Here is a 20,715-nt window from a genome sequence, read left to right on the forward strand (position 1 = left end):
GGAAATGTAACGAATGTGAAGGAACTTTCTATCATCTTTGGTGGACCTGCCCAAAGGTTAAGGCCTACTGGGAAATGATCTATAATGAAATTAAGAAAATCCTTAAGTGGACATTTGTAAAGAAACCGGAGGCTTTCCTCTTGGGCATGGTCGGCCAATTGGTACCAAAGAAAGATAGGACTTTTTTCATGTATGCAACTACAGCAGCAAGAATTCTCCTGGCAAAGTATTGGAAGATGCAAGAAGTACCTACTCTGGAAGAATGGCAGACAAAGGTGACTGAATTTATGGGACTGGCAGAGATGACCGGCAGAATCCGTGATTAGAGGAGAGAGACAGTGGAAGAGGACTGGAAAAAATTTAAAATATATCTTAAGAACTGCTGTAAAATTTCAGACTGATAAAATGTCAAGGGGTAAGAAACAGAGAATTACAGCTGTAAGTATTTAAGTTAAGAGAATCTGAGGGAAGTTAAATATAGAAATGAAATGAAGGATTGCTAAAAAAATTGAAACAAGGATGCAGTGAAGGGGAGGCATGGGGAAGTCATGTGTTGTTTGTGAATGTTTTTATTTGTGTGTTTTTTTTGTTTATGAAAATTAATAAAAATTATTTTTTTTTAAAAAAAAGAGAACAGAAATCACGTGGCAGCGGCGAGGCGGCAGCAGGAGGCCCCATTAGCTAAAATGGTACCTCAGGTTAAGAACAATTTCAGGTTAAGAACAGAATTTGTATCTATAAACCAATAGCAAGAGATTCAGATGACGTTAAAGAATGAGTTTATCAATCAGGTACCAATCAGAACAAAGTGAATGGTCAGAAATAACATCTCAACTGCGAAAAGAAGAATGGTTGGTGTAAACCCGAAACCAAGTTAATAATTGCATTTCAATGGGTCTGCTTTAGGTTTCATTGCAATCAAGGCGATGAGATGATGATGATGATGATAATAATAATAATAATAATAATAATAATAATAATAATAATAATAATATTGCTTTCCCTGGCCACTCTGGGCGGCTCCCAACAGAACATTAAAAGCACTCTCCAAATCACAGCCACAACATGCATTTCAAGCATTTTGGGAGCTCTAAATTGCAGGTCAAACAACTGGCGGGTGGCCCAGGCCATTTTGGCCTCTGTTGTCCAGGGCGCCGGAGCCGCGGGACGTCGGGAAAAGGGGGAAGCCCTTCTAGGTGCCTCCAAGGGAATGAGGAAAAGGACGAGGTCTCTGGGAGGCTTCCTGGGTTATGGGGGTTTAGGAGTCGAAGAATTGGTTCTTCTGAGTTGATGAGCAGGCCAGGAGGAAGGTTGCGCAGGGCAGCCTGGGAAGGGCGAGGGAAAGGCTGGGAGGAAAAGCCGCCTCTCTTTTTCCATCGCTCTGCCCCTCCATCAAGTTTAAATGGAAGAATCCAAATACGCCTAGAGAAAAAGAAAATGATAGGAAACAGGATCCTTGTTTGGAGAAGAAGGGGCAGCAAAGCATGCTGGGAAGAAGGACATGAGGGAAATGAAATCAAACCTAACAAAGGATAATTTACCAATAAAGCTAATAAGTGAAACCTAACAAAAGACACCTTCGGATTTATTTATTCAGTTATATGTTGGAAAATGGGTAAATTTCAAGTATAGGAAGCTGGATCCATGTTTGTGAAAAGAAGGGGTAGCAAAGCATGCTGGGAAGAAGGACGTGAGGGAAATGAAACCTAATAAAGGGTAATTTATCAATAAAGCTATTAAGTGAAACCTAACGAAAGACACTTTCAGATGTATTTATTCAGTTATACATTGGAAAATGGGTAAATTTCAAGTATAGGAAGCTGGATCCTTGTTTGGAGAAGAAGGGGCAGCAAAGCATGCTGGGAAGAAGGACCTGAGGGAAATGAAACCTAATAAGGGATAATTTACCAATAAAGCTAATAAGTGAAACCTAACCAAAGACAATTTGGGATTAATTTATTTAGTTATACATTGGAAAATGAGTAAATTTCAATTATAGGACACAGGATCTTTGTTTGTGAGAAGATGGGGCAGCAAAGCATGCTGGGAAGAAGGACCTGAGGGAAATGAAACCTAATAAGGGATAATTTACCAATAAAGCTATTAAGTGAAACCTAACCAAAGACAATTTGGGATTAATTTATTTAGTTACACATTGGAAAATGAGTAAATTTCAATTATAGGACACAGGATCTTTGTTTGTGAGAAGATGGGGCAGCAAAGCATGCTGGGAAGAAGGACCTGAGGGAAATGAAATGAAACCTAATAGAGGTACTATGGATGTGGAATCTCTGTATACCAACATCCCACACAACGATGGTTTACAAGCTATAAGGAATACCATTTCAGATAAAACCACAGCGGACTTTGCTACCAAACTCTGCCAATTTGTCCTTACCCACAACAACTTCAAATTCGGTGATGACCTGTTCCTTCAGATCAGCGGCACAGCAATGGGCACCCGCATGGCCCCACAGTATGCCAACATCTTCATGGCGGATTTAGAACAACGTTTCCTAAACTCCTACCCACTCAAACCTCTCTTGTACCTGCGATACATTGATGATATTTTTATCATCTGGACACATGGTCAACAGACCCTGAACACCTTCCACCAGAAATTCAATGATTTTCACCCCACCATCAACCTAACAATGAATCAGTCTATGCAAGAAATACATTTTTTGGACACTACTATAAAAATACAGGATGGGCGCATAGACACCACCTTATACCGTAAACCAACTGACCGACAAACATATCTACATGCCTCTAGCTACCATCCCAAACATACCAAACAGTCCATTGTATATAGCCAGGCACTACGTTACAGCCGCATCTGCTCCAATTCTACAGACAGAGACTCTCACCTAAGAGATCTACAGCAAACCTTTTTAGAACTAAAATACCCAGCAGATGAAGTTAGACAACAGATCAACAGAGCCAGACTGATACCCAGAGAGAACTTGCTGCAAGACAGACCCAAAAAAGAAAATAACAGAACACCTCTAGTCATCACATACAGCTCCCAAGTTAAAACAGTACAACGCATCATTAGAGATCTACAACCTCTCCTGGACAATGACAGTTCTCTTTCTCAAGCTCTGGGAGGAAGACCTTTCATTGCCTACAGACAGCCACCCAGTCTTAAACAACTCCTAACCCACAATAATACTACAACCAGACCTAACACGGACACTGGCACCAGAGCCTGCAATAAACCCAGATGCCAACTTTGCTGCCACATACACCCGGACAACACCATTACTGGCCCCAACAACATCACACATACCATCTCGGGACTATTTAATTGCTCATCGTCTAACATTGTGTATGCCATAAAATGCCAACAGTGTCCTTCAGCTCTCTATATTGGACAAACAGGCCAGACCTTACGCCAAAGAATAAACGGACATAAATCCGACATCAGGAACCACAAGACAGAAAAACCAGTAGGAGAACACTTCAATCTCCCAGGACATTCTATACAAGATCTCAAAGTAGCTGTTCTATTACAAAGGAATTTCAGAAATAGACTGGAAAGAGAAGCTGCTGAATTGCAACTTATCACCAAACTTAAAACTATGGAGAGACCTGGTTTGAACAAAGACATTGGATTCTTATCTCATTATACATGACAAAGCCATTTTTCACCTTCTCACCCCTTGCTTTTTCCTGTTAGACCTATTGCAGTCGTTAAGAGTCGTCAACAGGCTCATCGCAGCTATCTGCCAATCACCCATTCCCACCACCCTTCTGAGTAATACCCCTCCCCACCTTCTCACTATATAGAAGGGTCTGGTGACTTCTGTTTCAGTGTATCTGAAGAAGTGTGCATGCACACGAAAGCTCATACCTAGAACTAACTCAGTTGGTCTTTAAGGTGCTACTGGAAGGAATTTTTTTATTTTGTTTTGACCATGGCAGACCAACACGGCTACCTATCTGTAACTAATAGAGGTTAATTTATCCATGAAGCTAATAAGCGAAGCCAAACATAAGACTCCTTGAGATTGAATTATTTGGTTATACACTGGAAAAACGAGTAAATTTCAAATTTCTTCATGCTGGGATTCAACCATTGGCCTAATGGAGCTGGCAGTGCATGCTGGGAAGTCTGCCGGCGGAGGCTGGCGGGAGATGCAGGGCCTTTTGAAGGTGGCCCCTTCCCCTCCGAGGGCCACATGACCCTCCTCGTCCGCCAGGGACACCAGCGCCTGCAGCCCGTCCAGCTGGCCAGAGTCACCCAAGGGCCGGAGAGGCTGGCAGGGACGGGGCCCCCAGGTGAGCCCGGGAGAGAGAGAGAGGGGCCCCTGGGGGTTGGATCCTGCACTCTGCACGCCCTCAGAGGCCGGAGAGGCTGGCAGGGACGGGGCCCCCAGGTGAGCCCGGGAGAGAGAGGGGCCCCTGGGGGGTGAATCCTGCACTCTGCACACCCTCAGAGGCCGGAGAGGCTGGCAGGGACGGGGCCCCCAGGTGAGCCCGGGAGAGAGAGGGGCCCCTGGGGGGTGGATCCTGCACTCTGCACGCCCTCAGAGGCCAGAGAGGCTGGCAGGGACGGGGCCCCAGGTGAGCCCGGGAGAGAGAGAGAGGGGACCCTGGGGGGATCTGCACTCTGCACGCCCTCAGAGGCTTTGTAGTCTAAGCTCAGGGGGCTCTTTGAGCCGGCATCTCTCTGGGGGGTGAGGGGTTTCTTCCCATTGGTCAGCATCCTTCTTAAATTGTGGTGCCCGGAATTGGACACAGTATTCCAGGTGGGGACTGACCAAGGCAGAAGAGAGCTCAGTCTTGTAAGCCACTGGGATTAGTAGCAATAAAAGTAATAATAATCACAACAAGATAGTAATATTAGACTTTGTTAACAAATATGTATGTTGCTTAACTGTGTGTGCATTGCAATCACTTATTCACGGTTGTGCGTAGTAATTTTAAGTGCATTCTTGATATTACAATCAAGGAGCAATACTGTTAAAATGCATAATTTCTTTAAATATAAACACAGAAATAAATGAAGCTCCAAATTCATCGGATGATGACCTGTGCCACAAACCGGGAACCAGGCAGAGGGCCTTCTTGGTGGTGGCGCCCTCCCTGTGGAACGCCCTCCCAGCAGATGTCAAGGAAGGAAACAACTCCCTGACTTTTAGAAGACATCTGAAGGTAGCCCTGTTTATGGATGTTTTTAGTGTTTGATGTATTTATCGTGTTTTGAATATTCTATTGGGAGCCACCCAGAGTGGCTGGGGAAACCAAGCCAGATGGGTGGGGTATAAATAAATGGCTGTTGTTGTTACACTAGATTTAATGAACATTCATATCAGAGTGCCCTGTAAATTGATAGCCATAGTCTTTTATATACTAACTTTTTCTGCTCTTCCACATCCGTTTAATGCTCCGAAACTCTTCTTTTAGCTTCTTTTAACTTCTTTTAGACTTTTATATATGCTTTGCGTTTAAATTCTTTTTAGCTTTCCAAAACGTTTTACAGATTTGAAAAGACTGTACCCCACCCTACTGAATGCTGGTCTACTACCGTAATAAAGATTTGATTGATTGAAATGAAGTATCCTATAGTAAAGCAGTGATTGGACACCAAAATAATATAATACAAGGTAATTCATAATGAAATATACAGTTTCCAGATCCTGTAAGACAGGCGCCGACACGGAAAACAGCTGCGAACTGTTAGGTAGATGTACTCAAAGTTTGTGTCCCGTGACTGAGGGATAGTGCGCGTGTCACGTGACTATCAGGCAAAATGGCTGCGTCTGCAGTGGAGAAGGCGTTTTGTGTTCTTGAACTGAGCAAAACGGAGTTTGCTGTGCAACGGCATTTTCGATTGTGATGTGTGTCGTGTGACAAAGGGTGCACACATAGAACATCTGTGACTGTTTCTAAAATACTTTAAACATTGCCCTACAATTCTGTCACAGGTAACATGAGATATATTATATTCTTTTTTATAGTGTGTTGAAACTGTGTACTTCATTATGAATCACCCTGTATAATAATATAATCTAATATAATATCGTACTTTTCCGTGTATAAGAGGAGTAAAATGGGATCCCCCCATCTTCTTAATTCTGATTCCCCCAAAATAGGGGGTGTCTTATACACGGGGGCATGTTCTACATGGGAAAATAAAGTAATATGGAATAGAATAGAATAGAATAGAATAGAATAGAATAGAATAGAATAGAATAGAATAGAATAGAATAGAATAGAATACGTCAAGGTTAAGGGAGCCCTGACCATTAGGTCCAGTCGTGGACGACTCTGGGGTTGCGGCGCTCATCTCGCTTTATTGGCCGAGGGAGCCGCCCCGCCTCTCCCCGCTTTCCACTGCTGCCTTTCGTGACCCATTGCCTTCCCCAGCTCTACTCTCCCCACCTCCTTTCACAATGACTTGCCCAGATTGGCGTAGGCGGCCTGCCACTCCCGTGAGCACCGGAGTGCCTTCTCCCCTCTCTTCCCGCTTACCTCGCCCGCCCCTAACCCTGGTCAATGCAATAAAGTTCATTGGATCCCAGTCAAGGCTTGGCTAAGGTCAGCTGCTACTCTTTGGAACAGGGAGCAGAGCTTACACGATACAGAAATTAAACCAACAGACTACGGAAGATGTCTTAAATGAATTTCTCAGTGTATTGATATACAAAGCTTAGGAGAACGAAATGATGTGAAGTGAGCTTATGAATGATAGTGCATAAATGCGGGAAATGGAGCATAGAAAATTGAATACATAGAACTGGCATAACCAAACAGTATTGTTGAATATCAGAATTGATATAGTTAATAGGTAGTCATGACAAAGCAAACAGACTAAAAAACCTAACTCCTCTCCCTCCAGCCTATCTGGTTGTGAGATAAATATAAGTTCCCAAAACACAAAATTATTAAAAGATAATAGTTTACAAACTAAGGGCAGTAGACCAGGACTCATTGTAGTCCTTGGCAAAGCAAGGGAGCAAATCATTTCCTCCCATCTTACTTTTCATGTCAGCAGGACTTCCTAAAATCCAGGCTAAGAAGGAACACAATCTCTTTCAGAGATGGAGAATAAACAGCATGGGTGAGTAGCTGTGTTTCCTTTAGGCACTTCTGGACATCATGAACATGGACTATTTTAAGAATCAGATGTCCCCTTAATTCCTTGTTGTCAGGTGCTCCTTTGTGTTCAGATCAGGCCTCAGCACAATAATGTAGCACTTGGGAAGGAAGATGCAGCCCAGAAGCCCAGCACTGGAGGCCAACATAGAGAAGATCTGCACGGCCACCATGTACTTGCCCTTGGTGCTCAGGTAGGTGGGCACAAAAGACACCCAAACACTGCAGAAGACCAGCATGCTGAAGGTGATCAGCTTGGCTTCGTTGAAGGAGCCAGGCAGCTTCCTGGCTAGGAAAGCCACCGTGAAGCAGGTGGCAGCCAAGAAGCCCAGGTAGCCGAGGGCAACGTAGAACATGGCCACAGACCCTTCGTTGCATTGCAGGATGATCTCTTCCACCTGGGAGTGCATGTTGGGCTCTGGGAATGGGGGAGAAGAGCCCAGCCAGATGGTGCAGATGAGAACTTGCCCCCCAGAACAGGAGATGACAATGGAGTTGGCCAGACTCTGGCCCAGCCATCTCCTCACTCTGTTCCCGGGCTTTGTGGCCAGGAAGGCCAGCACCACCGTGATGGTCTTTGCCAAGACAGAAGAAACAGCAACTGAGAAGATGATGCTGAAGGCCGTTTGTCGGAGAAGGCAGGTCTCTTTCCTTGGGCGCCCGATGAAGAGGAAGGAGGACCAAAAGGAAAGCAGGAGGGAGACGAGGAGCATGTAGGAGAGGTCCCGGTTGTTGGCTTGGACAATGGGAGTTTCCTTGTATTTAATGAAGATTCCCAACACAGTGTCTGCTGTTAAGGACAAGAAGAGGGCAATGGAAGCTAAAACTATTCCCAAATATTCTCCATAAGCCAGGAAGATGATAATCTTGGGGACACATTGATCTCTGTCCTTGTTTGAATGGTGATCTTCTGAGCATTTGGTGCAATGTTCTGCATCTGGGGAAGAGAAAAAAGTGGCTGCAGCATCACTTACATCCCTCATGATCTGTGCTTATTACGTTTTGAAGAAATCCTAGAGATTTCTTCCTTAAGGGACTTCCGGGTTAGCGCCATCGAGTAATGGCGGATTCCCTCCAAGCTCCGGAGGGAATCGGCTTCGCAGGATCGGGTCTTGTCCGTGGCGGCGACGCGGGGACCCTTAAAAATCAGAGGCGCGGAAGCCTGTGAGCGTGGTGACTCGGCGGGCACCATTTGCGCCCCCCCAATCTGCGAAGGAGCCTTTTTAAAGGCTCCGGAATGGGGACGGGGTGCGGCGCGGTTCTGAGAGTAGACTGCTTCTTCTGCGGAGTGAAGTCGCAAGCCATTGCCGGAGAGCGCTGACTTTTTCTTTGGAACAATCGGACTTTAAAGTAACCACCCCTTGAGTAGTACGGAAATTGAATTAAAAAAAAAATCTTATTGAATTAGGAACGAGCGGGGAAGGGTTAAAAAGGAAGTCCGCCCCCCCCTCTTTGTAAATAACCTAAAGCAAAGGACCTGCTAACCAAGGTCGAGAGAATCTTTTCTGTCTTTCTTTTTTAAAAGACTTTAACTCCACGGTTTGACATTATAAGAAATTTTGCTGGAGGATAAAAGATTAACTTTGGGAGCTGAAGTTTCACCCCCCCCCCCCCGGATCCGGGAGCGCCCCGCGAGAGAGCCTGTTGATGACGTACTGAAGAGTAGAGTTTGGATTGGATTTGATATCCCGCCTTTCACTCCCTTTAAGGAGTCTCAAAGCGGCTAACATTCTCCTTTCCCTTCCTCCCGCACAACAGACACTCTGTGAGGTGAGTGGGGCTGAGAGACTTCAGAGAAGTGTGACTGGCCCAAGGTCCCCCAGCAGCTGCAGGTGGAGGAGCGGAGACACGAACCCGGTTCCCCAGATTACGTGACTACCGCTCTTAACCACTACACCACACTGGCTCTCAACACCACACTGGCTCTCAGTGTTTGACAGCTGTCAACTTAGCTGTCAAAAGGAAAAAGAGCACTTTGTTTCTGTTGCTTCTGCTGGTTATATTTGTTACAATTTGTTGAAAATAAGGAAGGGCTGATACAAACTAACTTGATTTTTGGATTGGAGCTGAAAGGAACTTTAAAGAACCAAAATCCCCCTAGTGGGGGTTTAGGGACACTACAAGAATGGCTGGAGGAGGGAAAATTCAGGCTGAATTGGATAGAACATTTGTTCTCTTGGGAAAGTTACAAGGCCAAATCGATGTTTTGGCTATAAACGCCACAACTTTGGACTTATCAGTAAATAACATGGTTGAACCTGATAAGGATTTGAAGCAGGAAGCCTATTCAATTGGACAAATAGAGAAACTTGAGAGCCATGAGAATATGGAGAAGGAGACATATGTTGCCCCTGAAGAAAAGGAAGGAGGAGTTGTAATTTTACAGAAGTTAAAGTAGAGCAGCAATTTGAGGCCTGACATGATGGCAACAAAGAAAAAGAAAAATCTGATGTGGAAAGTCTGGCCTGAATTGGAGAGTGGAAAACTGAGAGATCTTCTTATGTGGAGATCTGAAGACAGAAGGATTTTGAACTTGATAAAGGTGGAAGTTGGAGCTTTGGGGACATTTGGAATTGAAAGGAGTATAAAACAAGATTTGGAGTTCCCCACAGGTTTTACTTTTAAGTATGGAGGCCTGGCTGGAAGAAACATGGATCCTGTTGGGCCGGAGCCTCTCCGAGATTTGGGATTTTAAATTAAGGACTATCAAAAAGACCGGCAGAGACGATATGAAAGAGATTTAAGAGCCTCGGACGAGAGAGCTCCAGGCTAAACAGTATATTGAGACTGATGGATTTTTGTTGGGGACTGAAACCGGGAAAGGGGTGGGTGGAGTCTGTGAATCCAAAGGGTATATAATTATAATTGGCTCTGTTTTTATTTTGTTTTGCTATTGGTATGGAAATTGGGAAAGTCGTGGAAGGGAAATTTTGGTCGACTTTGGGGAAAATGTTTAAGAATGAGTAAAGATGTATAAGTATTGATGTTTAAGTTTGGATAAGTTAAAACTGGTTTTTAAAATGGTTTAAATTGAATGAAAATAAGGTTTGCAAAAATAAATGCAATTTCCTCAAATGGAAGAAAGAGGAAAAGTAAAATAATAACATGTTAAAATAAATTATTAAGTCAAAGCTGAGAAATAAGTAATAAGGACTTGCTGAGTTAACAATTTAAATTGGAATACAAGAAGGGGAGGTGTGAGGAGGTCTGAGAAATAAGTTAAATGAAAATAAGTAATTGAAATTTTATGTGTTTTTAACTGTTTTTTAAGTTTTGTATTTTTGTATTTCTGTTATTTTTTTTTGTCTATCTTTGTTTTTGTGTGATTTTTGAAAATGGCAATAAATAGTCATTAAAAAAAAAAAGAGAGAGAGATTTCTTCCTTATGATCATTCCTTTCAACTCTCTTCCAGGATGTAATGAAGGTGATTAATACTAAAGAAGTCGAGGAAGGATCGACATTCCACAATGTCTGCAGAATTCTCACAAAAAGTGTGTGAGACTGGATTTCTGCCCTGTGTTTACTCTCTCCAGAAATACCTTCCCCCTTGGAGTCACCCACCTTCCTGGGCGGAGAAGGTCCCTTCCGCACACCGAGCACAAGCATAGCAGCAAACGGGCTTTTCTTCTAGAACCACCTTGGCATATCCAGGTCGACATCTTTCTGTACACCTGGAACGAGGTACGGCCTAACCAGAAAGACAAGAAGGTGCAAGAAAGAGGAACAGTTAGGAGTATTTGTGGTATGTGATGCACTCATGGAATGAATTCAAACGGATCTCTGGAATGCAGCCTTTGAACCCCTCATTAGCGTCGTTTCAACCCCCCACTGACCATTGGGGTGACCAGAATATCTTTTTCTTCCTAATTTGTTCAGGACAACTGAGGTTTGCGCCACAGAACTCTGTTTCCTCTTCTCCGTTTACCTGCTTCCCTGCTTAATAAATCTTCAAAGAAAATGGCACTGGAGTCTGAAATGTGATTTCCCAAATTTCAGGATTCTGATAATCTCTCAATCATTATTTAAGGCAAATTTAATATGACTTTTCCAAATATTGGTTTCCCTCACTCTGTTCTTGAGGCATGCAAGGTTTCCTCTCGTCATTGATGTATTTCCCTAATTATTTCTAGTTCACGTGCCATTCCTTAACATTAAACTTATATTACAATAGGGTTTGCTTTTTTTTAACTTCTCATCCTTCACCAACAGCCGTGCACTTCTCAATTCCTGCACGTACTATAGTGAGCTTACTCCACAAATTAAAAAATCAAAAAAATCCACACTAAATAAGAAATTATCATTTCAAAAATAAATTCCTTTTCATCCTTCTGCATGTATGAAAACCCAATAGTTCACTTTTACTAGGTGTTTTCCCTTTTCTTCTTATCTACGTAGTATTTCTGTTGAAGATTCTGTGCAGAATTCTTAAATTTTCAGTATGGAAATAGATGGTGTCTTCTCTGAGGACCTCTGGGCTCTATCCTTTCTTTGAGCACCCCAAATTCCCCTCCTATCTCAGCTGCTGTGGATGTTGCAGCTGTTATTGGACGGTCAAGACATGATTGGTCAACCTGATATGGTCACTTTGCAGCGGTTGTTCAAGGAAAAGCATATTCAGGATCTCCTAGCCTCCCCTCTCTGTGATTTCCCTCTACCTTGTTGAATTCCTTGGGCCACTCAATGGCTTCTGGGTTAATGGTGAACTTTACGCCAGCAGACGTCTCCCTCCTTATATTCCCAATTTTCACAAGGTCACGAGACTTATTGGGATAGATCGCCCAGTTCATAATATCAAAGTCTGCTGGTAGCTCCCAGTTCTCATCCAAGCATAGCCTGCCTCTGGAAGTATTCAGACACCGGATTTCTCTTAAGAAAGGGTGAAGCTGGAATGACAGGGGAAAGCACCAGCACTGAGAAACATTGAAGCCAAGATGGATATCTCAGTCCTACTCACTTCAACCTCTTCTGATTTGGGGCCTGCGTGTATCTCATGTAGACTGGAATTCCTATTCAGCTATTTGTATTACTACAGACCCTGCAAGTGCCCCAATTTTCCAGGGATGTCCCTGAATTAGAGACAGTTTTTCATTTGATCCCGAAATTCCCCACTTTTCCTTAGAATGTCCGTATGTTCATTGGAGAAATGTTGGCGGATGTGGAGTTTTTCAGCCCACAAGCCGTCCAATCCTATATCAGGAATTTTTAAATGTTTAATATTTTAGTATGAATTTATTTATGTTGGGAGGTGCCCAGAGTGCTGAGGCAACCGAAGAAGATGTATAAACAGTGCTATTTTTCTAGAAAAGAAGGTGCTGGAACTCACCATGAACACCTCCTTCTTAGAATGGCAATGGCAACCACCTGAGAGGTGCCAGAATTGAGTTCCAGCGAGTTCCCCCCTGTAAAAAAGCCCTGGCTATAAACAGAAAGATTATCATTATGGAATGGGATGTTTCTATTTTCATCAGAGAAAGGTTGGGCGGTCTGCTACTATTACTAATAGTAACTATGATATTTTACAGGTCTATCCCCAGTCAAGATCAGCATCAGTGTGGACTGCAGGTTGCAAAAAGGGGAAGGAAATACCTGCCACGGCTGTAGCCTTTGGGGTCCCCATTGCTCTCCTTCCTCCACCATCAGCCTCCTCTGGGATCTCGATGAAAGCGAAGCATGCAAGGCCTGAGCCACAGCCTGAACATTGATGTAAGTGCCATAGCTGTCATAAGACAAGGCTCTCTCATACTCCTCTTGGGGTAATGGCTGCAGGTTCTCCTCCTCTTTGCATCTTATCCTGCCTTTCACGGACAACAGGTGCCTTGAATATGAACACTGAAATGCTTGATTAAAATAATCCCCAAGATTGGTCTGTAATTTATATTTGTCACCTTTGCTGCTCCTTTTTCCCGTCTGAATTGCAAAGGACAGAGAACCATGGAGGTGCTGGAAGTAATTTGAAGGGAGGGAAAAGCCAATTCTGATTTCTAGCGAAGCTGTTGTGATCCAGACTTTCGCCCCTATTTCCTTCTCATAGATATTGTTTATTACCATGAGTATTATGATGCCCAGTGCATTGGTTATATAGGAAACAAATACCCCAACTTGTCTCCATAGGAAAAAAGGTTCCCCAGGCCTGATAAATTGATTTAGATCATTTTCTGGTACACTTTTAGATAAAGCAATGCAGATCCCTTTGCTGAGCATCAGAGGTTTCACAGCACTCACAAATCTTTCTCCACTGTCATTGTCTGGAGTGCAGAGGCCAATCCACGTCCATCCAAAATGCAGGAGCAATTCAACAATCCCCTGGTACTGACTTTCCTCTTTAGGAGTCATCCGGTAGACAAAAGGGAACAGGGTTTTACCTTCGAGAACCTGGGCAGTGAAGCCATAACTGATCTAGCAAGGAAAGCAAAAGATCAGCAATTTATTTTACTTTCAGCATAACAGATATTTAAGTATCTGAAATGACTGATATCTATCTAAATCTCTGCTGGCTGAGGCTGATGGGAGTTTTAGTCGGAAACATCTGGAGGTGTCAAGTTGGTGAAGGCTCAGTTTAAAAAAAAGGATGTTTGATCCATAGGTCAGAATTTTCTCATTTTTAAAAATATTCCACCTTGACCCCTCCAAAGGGAAAGTAGAATCTTATGCAGCTGAAATTCTCTTTCCCTCCATGCTCTCCCACTACTTACCTGTGGGATTTTGTAGATGCCTGACAAGGCTGAAATCACTCTTGAGATGACAGTATTGCCTCTTTCAAGAACAGCCAGCAGGTGATTCTGTTCTCCACAGTGATAATTGGGAATATTGCATCCACTGCCTGCAAGCAGCTCTAGCATGGCGTCCGAAGTCATCCTTGCATTGAAATAGTTCTCATAGATGTTGTAGCCTAGAGTAATGTTGGGTAAGAGGCTGAGATCCTGGTTGATCTCTAGGATGGTGAAAAGGAAAGTCAACATGTACCAGTAGGACCTAGTTGCCTCCCTGCAATAAATGAATTATTTAAAAAGAGTGAAACTGATATTCATACGAATGTGGGTGGGGATGTTATATTATCCACAAAGATTAGTATTTATTTATCCTATTGCATTAATATCAAACCTTTTGCTTTCTAGCATAGAACAAAAATTTGGAAATCTCTGCTTTGATGCAAACTGCACACAGAGCTGTTCAACAGTGGAACAGACTCCCTCCGAAGGTGACCGTGTGTCATGGATGCTTCAGGTGTGACTCCTCTGGGTTCCTTCCATCTCTGCAATCTATGATTCTATTCTACTCTGGTTCTTTGAGTAGGAAATGAAGGCGCCCCTCAAAATGTGTGCTATACTGGCAAGCTGCTGCAAGGGCTGCTTTTGCTGCAGTGGTCTTTGGCTTCTTCCAAGGGGCTAGAGTATAGCTAGATAAGAGACCATTTGATTGAAGGAGGAGAAGCACCAAATACGTCAGTCCCCTTTTAGTTACAATTGAGGCCTGGTAGCTTGCAGGTATGAGTGTGTGTTAAAATTCTGGATCAGCCACTACACCAATGAGGACACCCCCTGGTCTGTATTTTTCCATATAATCATTTTATTTGAAGCATATCATTCCTGCTCTTCGCCAATAAAAATCTAACCATTTTCAAAAGTTACTTAAAGGTAAAGGGACCCTGACCATTAGGTCCAGTCGTGGCCGACTCTGGGGTTGCGGCGCTCATCTCGCTTTACTGGCCGAGGGAGCTGGCAAACAACTTCCGGGTCATGTGGCCAGCAGGACTAAGCCGCTTCTGGCGAACCAGAGCAGCGCACGGAAACGCCGTTTACCTTCCCGCCAGAGCGGTACCTATTTATCTACTTGCACTTTGACGTGCTTTTGAACTGCTCGGTTAGCAGGAGCAGGGACCGAGCAACTGGAGCTCACCCCGTGGCGGGGATACGAACCTAGGCTCTGTGGTTTAACCCACAGCGCCACCCGCGTCCCTCAAGAGTTACTTAAGACACTTCTAATTTTTTTAAATCAGCCACTGAACGTCACGCAGAGGGTCTAGTCTTAAAAATCCATTTGTAAAACTAAGATTCCTTAACGACAGTCACTAAATTGTCCAAATGAAATAATGGAGGTGAGGAAATTCATTGCATCCTTTTGACCCCTGACCAGATTCATTGGCATCCTTGCATTCTACTAAAAGCAACACAGAATCAATGGTAGGAGAGTGTTTCACTAAGGAAGACCCAGAGAACATTGAAATAGGAGAGGTTTGTGTGGAATCTTTTACTGGACTCCCCAGCTCCCATCACCCCCAGCCAGCAAGACCAATGGTCAGGGCAGGGTAGTCCTCCAACATCAGCCCTTAGCTCCCCAGCCTTGAGAAAGGCTCTATTTCCTTGATAAATAGGAACCACTAGAAGGACTGGAGGACCATGAAACTGTGAAGTACATACTTTTCAATCCTGGCGAAGGGTGTCTGAGAAAAGACGTATGGAGTTTCCTTAAGGTATTTTGGAGATATGATCCCACTGATGAGAAAGTGTCCAGGCCGGTAGTAATTGCGAGCATCCGTTTGATCCCTGACCAGATTCAAGGGGCATTTCGCCTTGTGGTTCCCGCAGACTCCAAAGAGCATCATGAGCAGCAGAAGCAGCAACAGAAGGAGCAGGGATCTCATTCTGGCTCTGCCTCCTCCTCCTCTTACCTGCCAAGGAGGCGAAGCAGAAGAACCCAAAGAGTCTTTCAAGGCCAGACTGCCTGGGCTTTCCCAATCTGGGTGGTTTTCAACTCTACCTTCAGAGCTAGGAAGCACAAGGCAGGCACACCCCTCTTTCGCCAGCTCTGCATCTTGACTCAGTCTGTCTCTAACACAGGAAATATTCTCGGCACCAACTTTTTCTTTCCCAGTCCCAGTTCAATTAATATTGCCCTGCTGTTGTTGCTTTCCAAGGCTCATGCAATTTCCAGAAACATCTCCTGAGCATTTAGAAGATGAGATCACTATAATTTTGATTATTCCAAGTGGAATAAGTTTCATGACACTAACTTTCCGAAGTCTTGAATGGCTCTGGCAGCAGGTGCAGAGCTGGAGAAAAACATGATGGAGAAAAGTCAAAAGGTGTTTTGGGGAATTGGAAGTTTGGCCTGAACTTTGCTCTCAAGGACCAAGGAAGAGCCCTGCATCTGGATCCAACCATCGACTCTCCTTCCTTGGAGGTTTTTAAGCAGAGTTTGGACGGCTATCTGTTAGAGATGCTTTAGAGAGCCAGTGTGGTGTAGTGGTTAAGAGCGGTGGACTCGTAACTTGGTGAACCGGGTTCGCTTCCCCGCTCCTCCACCTGCAGCTGCTGGGTGACCCTGGGCTAGTCACACTTCTGTGAAGTCTCCCAGCCTCACTCACCTCACTGAGTGTTTGTTGTGGGAAGGAAGGAAAAGGAGATTGTTAGCCGCTTTGAGACTCCTTAGGGTAGTTATAAAGTGGGATATCAAATCCAAACTCTTCTTCTTCTTCTAGTTGGCCACTTTGGATGGATTTTATTCCTGCCAATCCCTTTTGGTTCTCCCCCTGAAGGGAAGTAGCGCCTTGGTGGTTTTGAAGCAACTTCAAGTGAATTTCCACCACTTCTGTGAAAGTCTTCTCCAACAGAGGGAAGCTCTCTGGGGTTGGTGGAGGGGAGAAAGGTTGCTCTGAGCCTTAGGCTTTCCCTTCCCCTTCGACATGTTCTGCGGAAGGACAGCTTCTGTTGCACATGGAACCAACTTGCTCCTCGTCTTTGAGCAGAAACTTCTCTACTCATAAACAAATTTTGTGCGCAGAAGCCAGGCTAGCATTCTAGCAGCTTTGTTATTCTTTATCAAGTATTTATTAATATGTATTTATCTATTTAGTTGACCTATTTCCTAAAATCCATGCACCACTTGATTAGGGAAATAACTGTTGCTTATCTCCCTTTTCTGAGCAAGGCTTTGGAGCATGTGGCCGAACACCAGATGGTGGTGCTGGTTCCAGTCCTACTTGGGTGGTCATTCCCAGACGGTGTTACTTGGGGAATGCTTTTCAGCGCTGGGAACCTTGAATATGGGGTTCTGCGGGGCTCAGTCCTATCCCCCACATTGTTTAACATCTACAGTGGTGCCCCGCAAGACGAACGCCTCGCAAGACAGAAAACCCGCTAGACGAAAGGGTTTTCCGTTTTGGAGGCGCTTCGCAAAACGAATTTCCCTATGGGCTTGCTTCGCAAGAGAAAATGTCTTGCGAGTTCCTGCGGTTTCCCCCCTCCCCCCCTTTCAAAGCCGCTAAGCCGCTTATCAGCTGATCCGCTAAGCTGATAAGCCGCTAAAAGCCGCTAAACCGCTAATAGCGCTAATCCGCTAAGCTGTCAATGGGCTTGCTTCGCAAGACGAAAAAACCACTATACGAAGAGAATCGCGGAACAGATTCTTTTCGTCTTGCGAGGCACCACTGTACATGAAATTGCTGGGTGGGGTGATCTGGAGGTTTCAAGTATGTTGTCAGAATTATGCTGATGACACTCAGCTCCATTTCTCCTTCACATCTGCAGGTGAGGCAGTGGAAGTGCTGGACCAGTGTCTTGTCTCGGCAATGGACTGGATGAGAGCCAACCAACTGAAGCTGAATCCAGATAAGACTGGGGCACTGTTAGTGGGTGGTTCCCGAGACCAGACGGATGGGAGGTGGCCTGCTCTTGATGGGGTTACGCTTCCTCTGAAGGAGCAGGCTCATAGCTTGGGGGTCCTCCAGGACCCTTTGCTGTCGCTCAAGGCTCAGGACACCTCGGTGGCGGGGAGTGACTTCCATCAGCTTTGGCTGGTGGCCCAGCTACACCCCTATCTGGACAGGGATAGCCTGACTACTGTTGTCTATGCTCTGATAATCTCAAGGCTAGATTACTGCAATGCGTTCTACGTAGGGCTGCCTCTGAAGACAGTTCGGAAACTTCTGCTAGTGCACAATACGCTGATCCTGGTCCGACTGCACTGGCTAGCAATTCATTTCTGGGCCCAATTCAAAGTGCTGGTTTTGACCTATAAAGCCTTAAATGGCTCAGGACTGCAATCCCTCAAGGACCGCCTCTTTCCATATGATCCTACCCGGACCCTGAGATCATCTTCTGAGGCCCTTCTTCGTGTGCCTCCTCCTCAAGAGGTCAGGAGGGTGGCAACACAAGAACGGGGCCTTCTCTGCAGTGGCTCCCCGTCTGAGGAATGCTCTCCCCAGGGAAATTCACCTAGCGCATTCCTTATACACCTTTGGACATAAGGCAAAAACGTTCCTTTTTGGGTGATTTGATTGACATCCTTTGCCCTTTTAAAATGTGATTCTTTTTTGGGGTGTTAATTGGGTTGTTGTTTTCATTTTGATTATATATCTTCTGGTTTTATATATTAATTTTGTTCTGTGACCCGCCTTGAGACCTCCGCGTATAGGGCAGTATATAGATTCAACAAACAAACAAACAAACAAACAAACAAACAAACAAGTCAGCTTTCTCAGGACCTTTATTTATTAAATTTATATAGCACCTTTCATTGGAATGCTACAGCTACAGCTTGAATTGCTATAAGACTGAGAGTCTAGTAAGCTTTCCACTTGTATGGAGTGATGAAAGTTTAGGTAGGATGTAATCTTGGGTAATTAATGTAAATGCTTTATCAGTGACTCATAAAGCATTTATATCAATGGAGGATGTAGGAGAAGTCCCGGTTCTTCGCTTTGACTATGGGAGTTTTCTTGTATTTAATGAAGATTCCCAACATGATGCCTGCTGTTAAGGACAAGAAGAGGGCAATGGAAGCTAAAATGATTCCCAAATGTTCTTCATAACCCCAGAAGGTGGTAATCTTGGGGTCGCATTGGTTCCTTGTTGCGCCTGGTGATTAGGCAATCTCCAGAAAGATCTCTTGAGCTTCTGGAAGAGGAAATCACTATGATTTCGATAATTGGAAGTGGAAGAAGTCTCACCTTGATAACTTCCGGGAGCCTTGAGTGGCTCAAACAGCAGATGCGGAGTTAAATCCGGGATGGTTCCTGGAAAATAGGGGCATTTGGAGGTTCTGTAAATACATTTGAGGTTTCACTTGCCATTCACTCAGCTTGGAGAGGGAAGTGCACTGCATTTCCTAGGAAATATGACTGTGCAAAATCAGCCAGGATGACCCCAGATTAGCTTCAGAAAGATCAAAGGACTTGATCAGGTATCCCCTGGGATACAGGCTGCGCTAAAGAAATACACGCTGCACATGAAGCCCAAGGGGCTTGTGCCCATTGCTGCTGCTTTAAATCCATTTTCAGCATTTGAGATATATGCAAAATGAAGATCTATGGAGCTAGAATCCCAAGACAACTACGCGTGTTGCCTTGGCAAAAGAGGCATGGCAAAACAGGACACCTATTTAGACTGCTAAAGCCAGGGAAATCCCCAGAGCTGAGGGACCAAATGTGTCGCTGTCATATCCCAAATGGCCCAAGAATGCTGCGTTCAGGACTAAGGTAATTTCTACATATCGCCCAATGAATGATATGGAGGTTGGGTCTATTAAGATAGTAAAATAGCAGTAATACACAGATCTTTTTACCCAGTAAGAATATAATCAATCAATCTTTACTGGCATGCAGGGAGGACAGGAAGATGTAAATTGACACATACAATTGGCAGGAGGTTTGCAGGAGGAGATGTTTTGAGATAAAACTTGAGAGGCCTAGTAAGGTTAGAAAGTACCACTCAAGTCTTTTGCCCATGTAGTTTCATGGCTTTTCTCAGGTATTCTGCTACTTTCTCCAAATTCTCATGCCCACAGCTCTGATCTTGCCTAGAGGTTTCCTCCAGGCATCTGCTTGGCCTCTGGGCTTCATGGCCCATGGGCCTGATCCAACAGGCTTGCTGGCCGTAGCCCTGTTCCGAGTCCTGTGACAACAGAGTGCAAAACTCGGTGGAACGCTAGGCCACGCAAACAGGAGACAAGTCTCCAAGAACTCTTGCATGAAACCGCATACGAAGCCAAGCCCGTTCCGAGGGTTGGGCAGACAGCATCCCACGTAGTCAGACAAGCCAGAGGTCAGGGAATGCAATGACTCTGTCTTCTCCTCCTAGTTTTACAATTTAGCCCATTAACATTCCACGAAATAATTTTAAGATCCATGCAGTTTCAATGGTCAGCTTCTTTATTTTAAACAATAATCAAAAATTATATAATGCTTTGTATCTTCCCTTTACACGTTCCCTCTCACTTATTTCTTCCCACCCCTTTTTATTTTCTGCCTTTCCTTTCAAAGTCTTCCCTTAATACCTTCCCCCCTCCCTTAAATCCCTCCTTTATAGGCTTATCACCTAAGAAAACAGTTCAACAATATAATACAGAATTATACATAAAAAGTAAATAGAACATTGCAGGACCATTAGCAAGCTGGGGGGGGGGAGGAAACTCAATTTCCTTCTCATTGTAGTTTCTTTGACCCCCCAGAAGGTCTCGCTGTCTCTTTTCTCAGTTCTTTCTTTAGCTGTCCCTTCTTGCTCGCTTGCTTTCCTCCTTTCCTTCCTCCTCCTTTGGGCGTGGGCAGCGTGGCGCTGTCGTTCTCTCGCACTTCTCGCAGACGCTGTCGTTCTCTCGCACTTCTCCTTCGCCGT

General features: G+C 44.4%; 1 protein-coding gene and 1 long non-coding RNA gene across 3 annotated transcripts; one reads left to right on the forward strand and one right to left on the reverse strand.

The window, feature by feature from the left end:
- The first annotated feature begins 1,151 nt into the window (after positions 1–1,151).
- LOC309327349 lies at positions 1,152–18,924 on the forward strand. Of its 2 annotated transcripts, XR_014150507.1 has the most exons (5): positions 1,152–1,227; positions 5,003–5,160; positions 10,639–10,786; positions 12,628–12,808; positions 13,276–13,395. It is a non-coding gene; the product is annotated as an uncharacterized lncRNA (long non-coding RNA). The 2 variants fall into 2 exon arrangements; XR_014150508.1 differs by lacking the exons at positions 1,152–1,227; positions 5,003–5,160; positions 13,276–13,395 and adding an exon at positions 17,632–18,924 and having other exon boundaries at positions 10,671–10,786.
- LOC309327324 (vomeronasal type-2 receptor 26-like) lies at positions 7,143–16,414 on the reverse strand (the record flags this gene model as incomplete). Its single annotated transcript, XM_081836515.1, has 6 exons — positions 15,523–16,414; positions 13,798–14,089; positions 12,692–13,501; positions 11,761–11,988; positions 10,667–10,793; positions 7,143–8,041 (listed from the first exon to the last, which is right to left on the reverse strand). The coding sequence occupies exons 1-6, from the start codon at positions 15,744–15,746 to the stop codon at positions 7,143–7,145; spliced, it is 2,580 nt and encodes an 859-aa protein (XP_081692641.1). The 5' UTR covers positions 15,747–16,414.
- Positions 18,925–20,715: the final 1,791 nt, after the last annotated feature.

Source organism: Podarcis erhardii (assembly GCF_964252035.2).
Source record: "Podarcis erhardii genome assembly, chromosome: 13".
Lineage (NCBI taxonomy): Eukaryota > Metazoa > Chordata > Lepidosauria > Squamata > Lacertidae > Podarcis > Podarcis erhardii.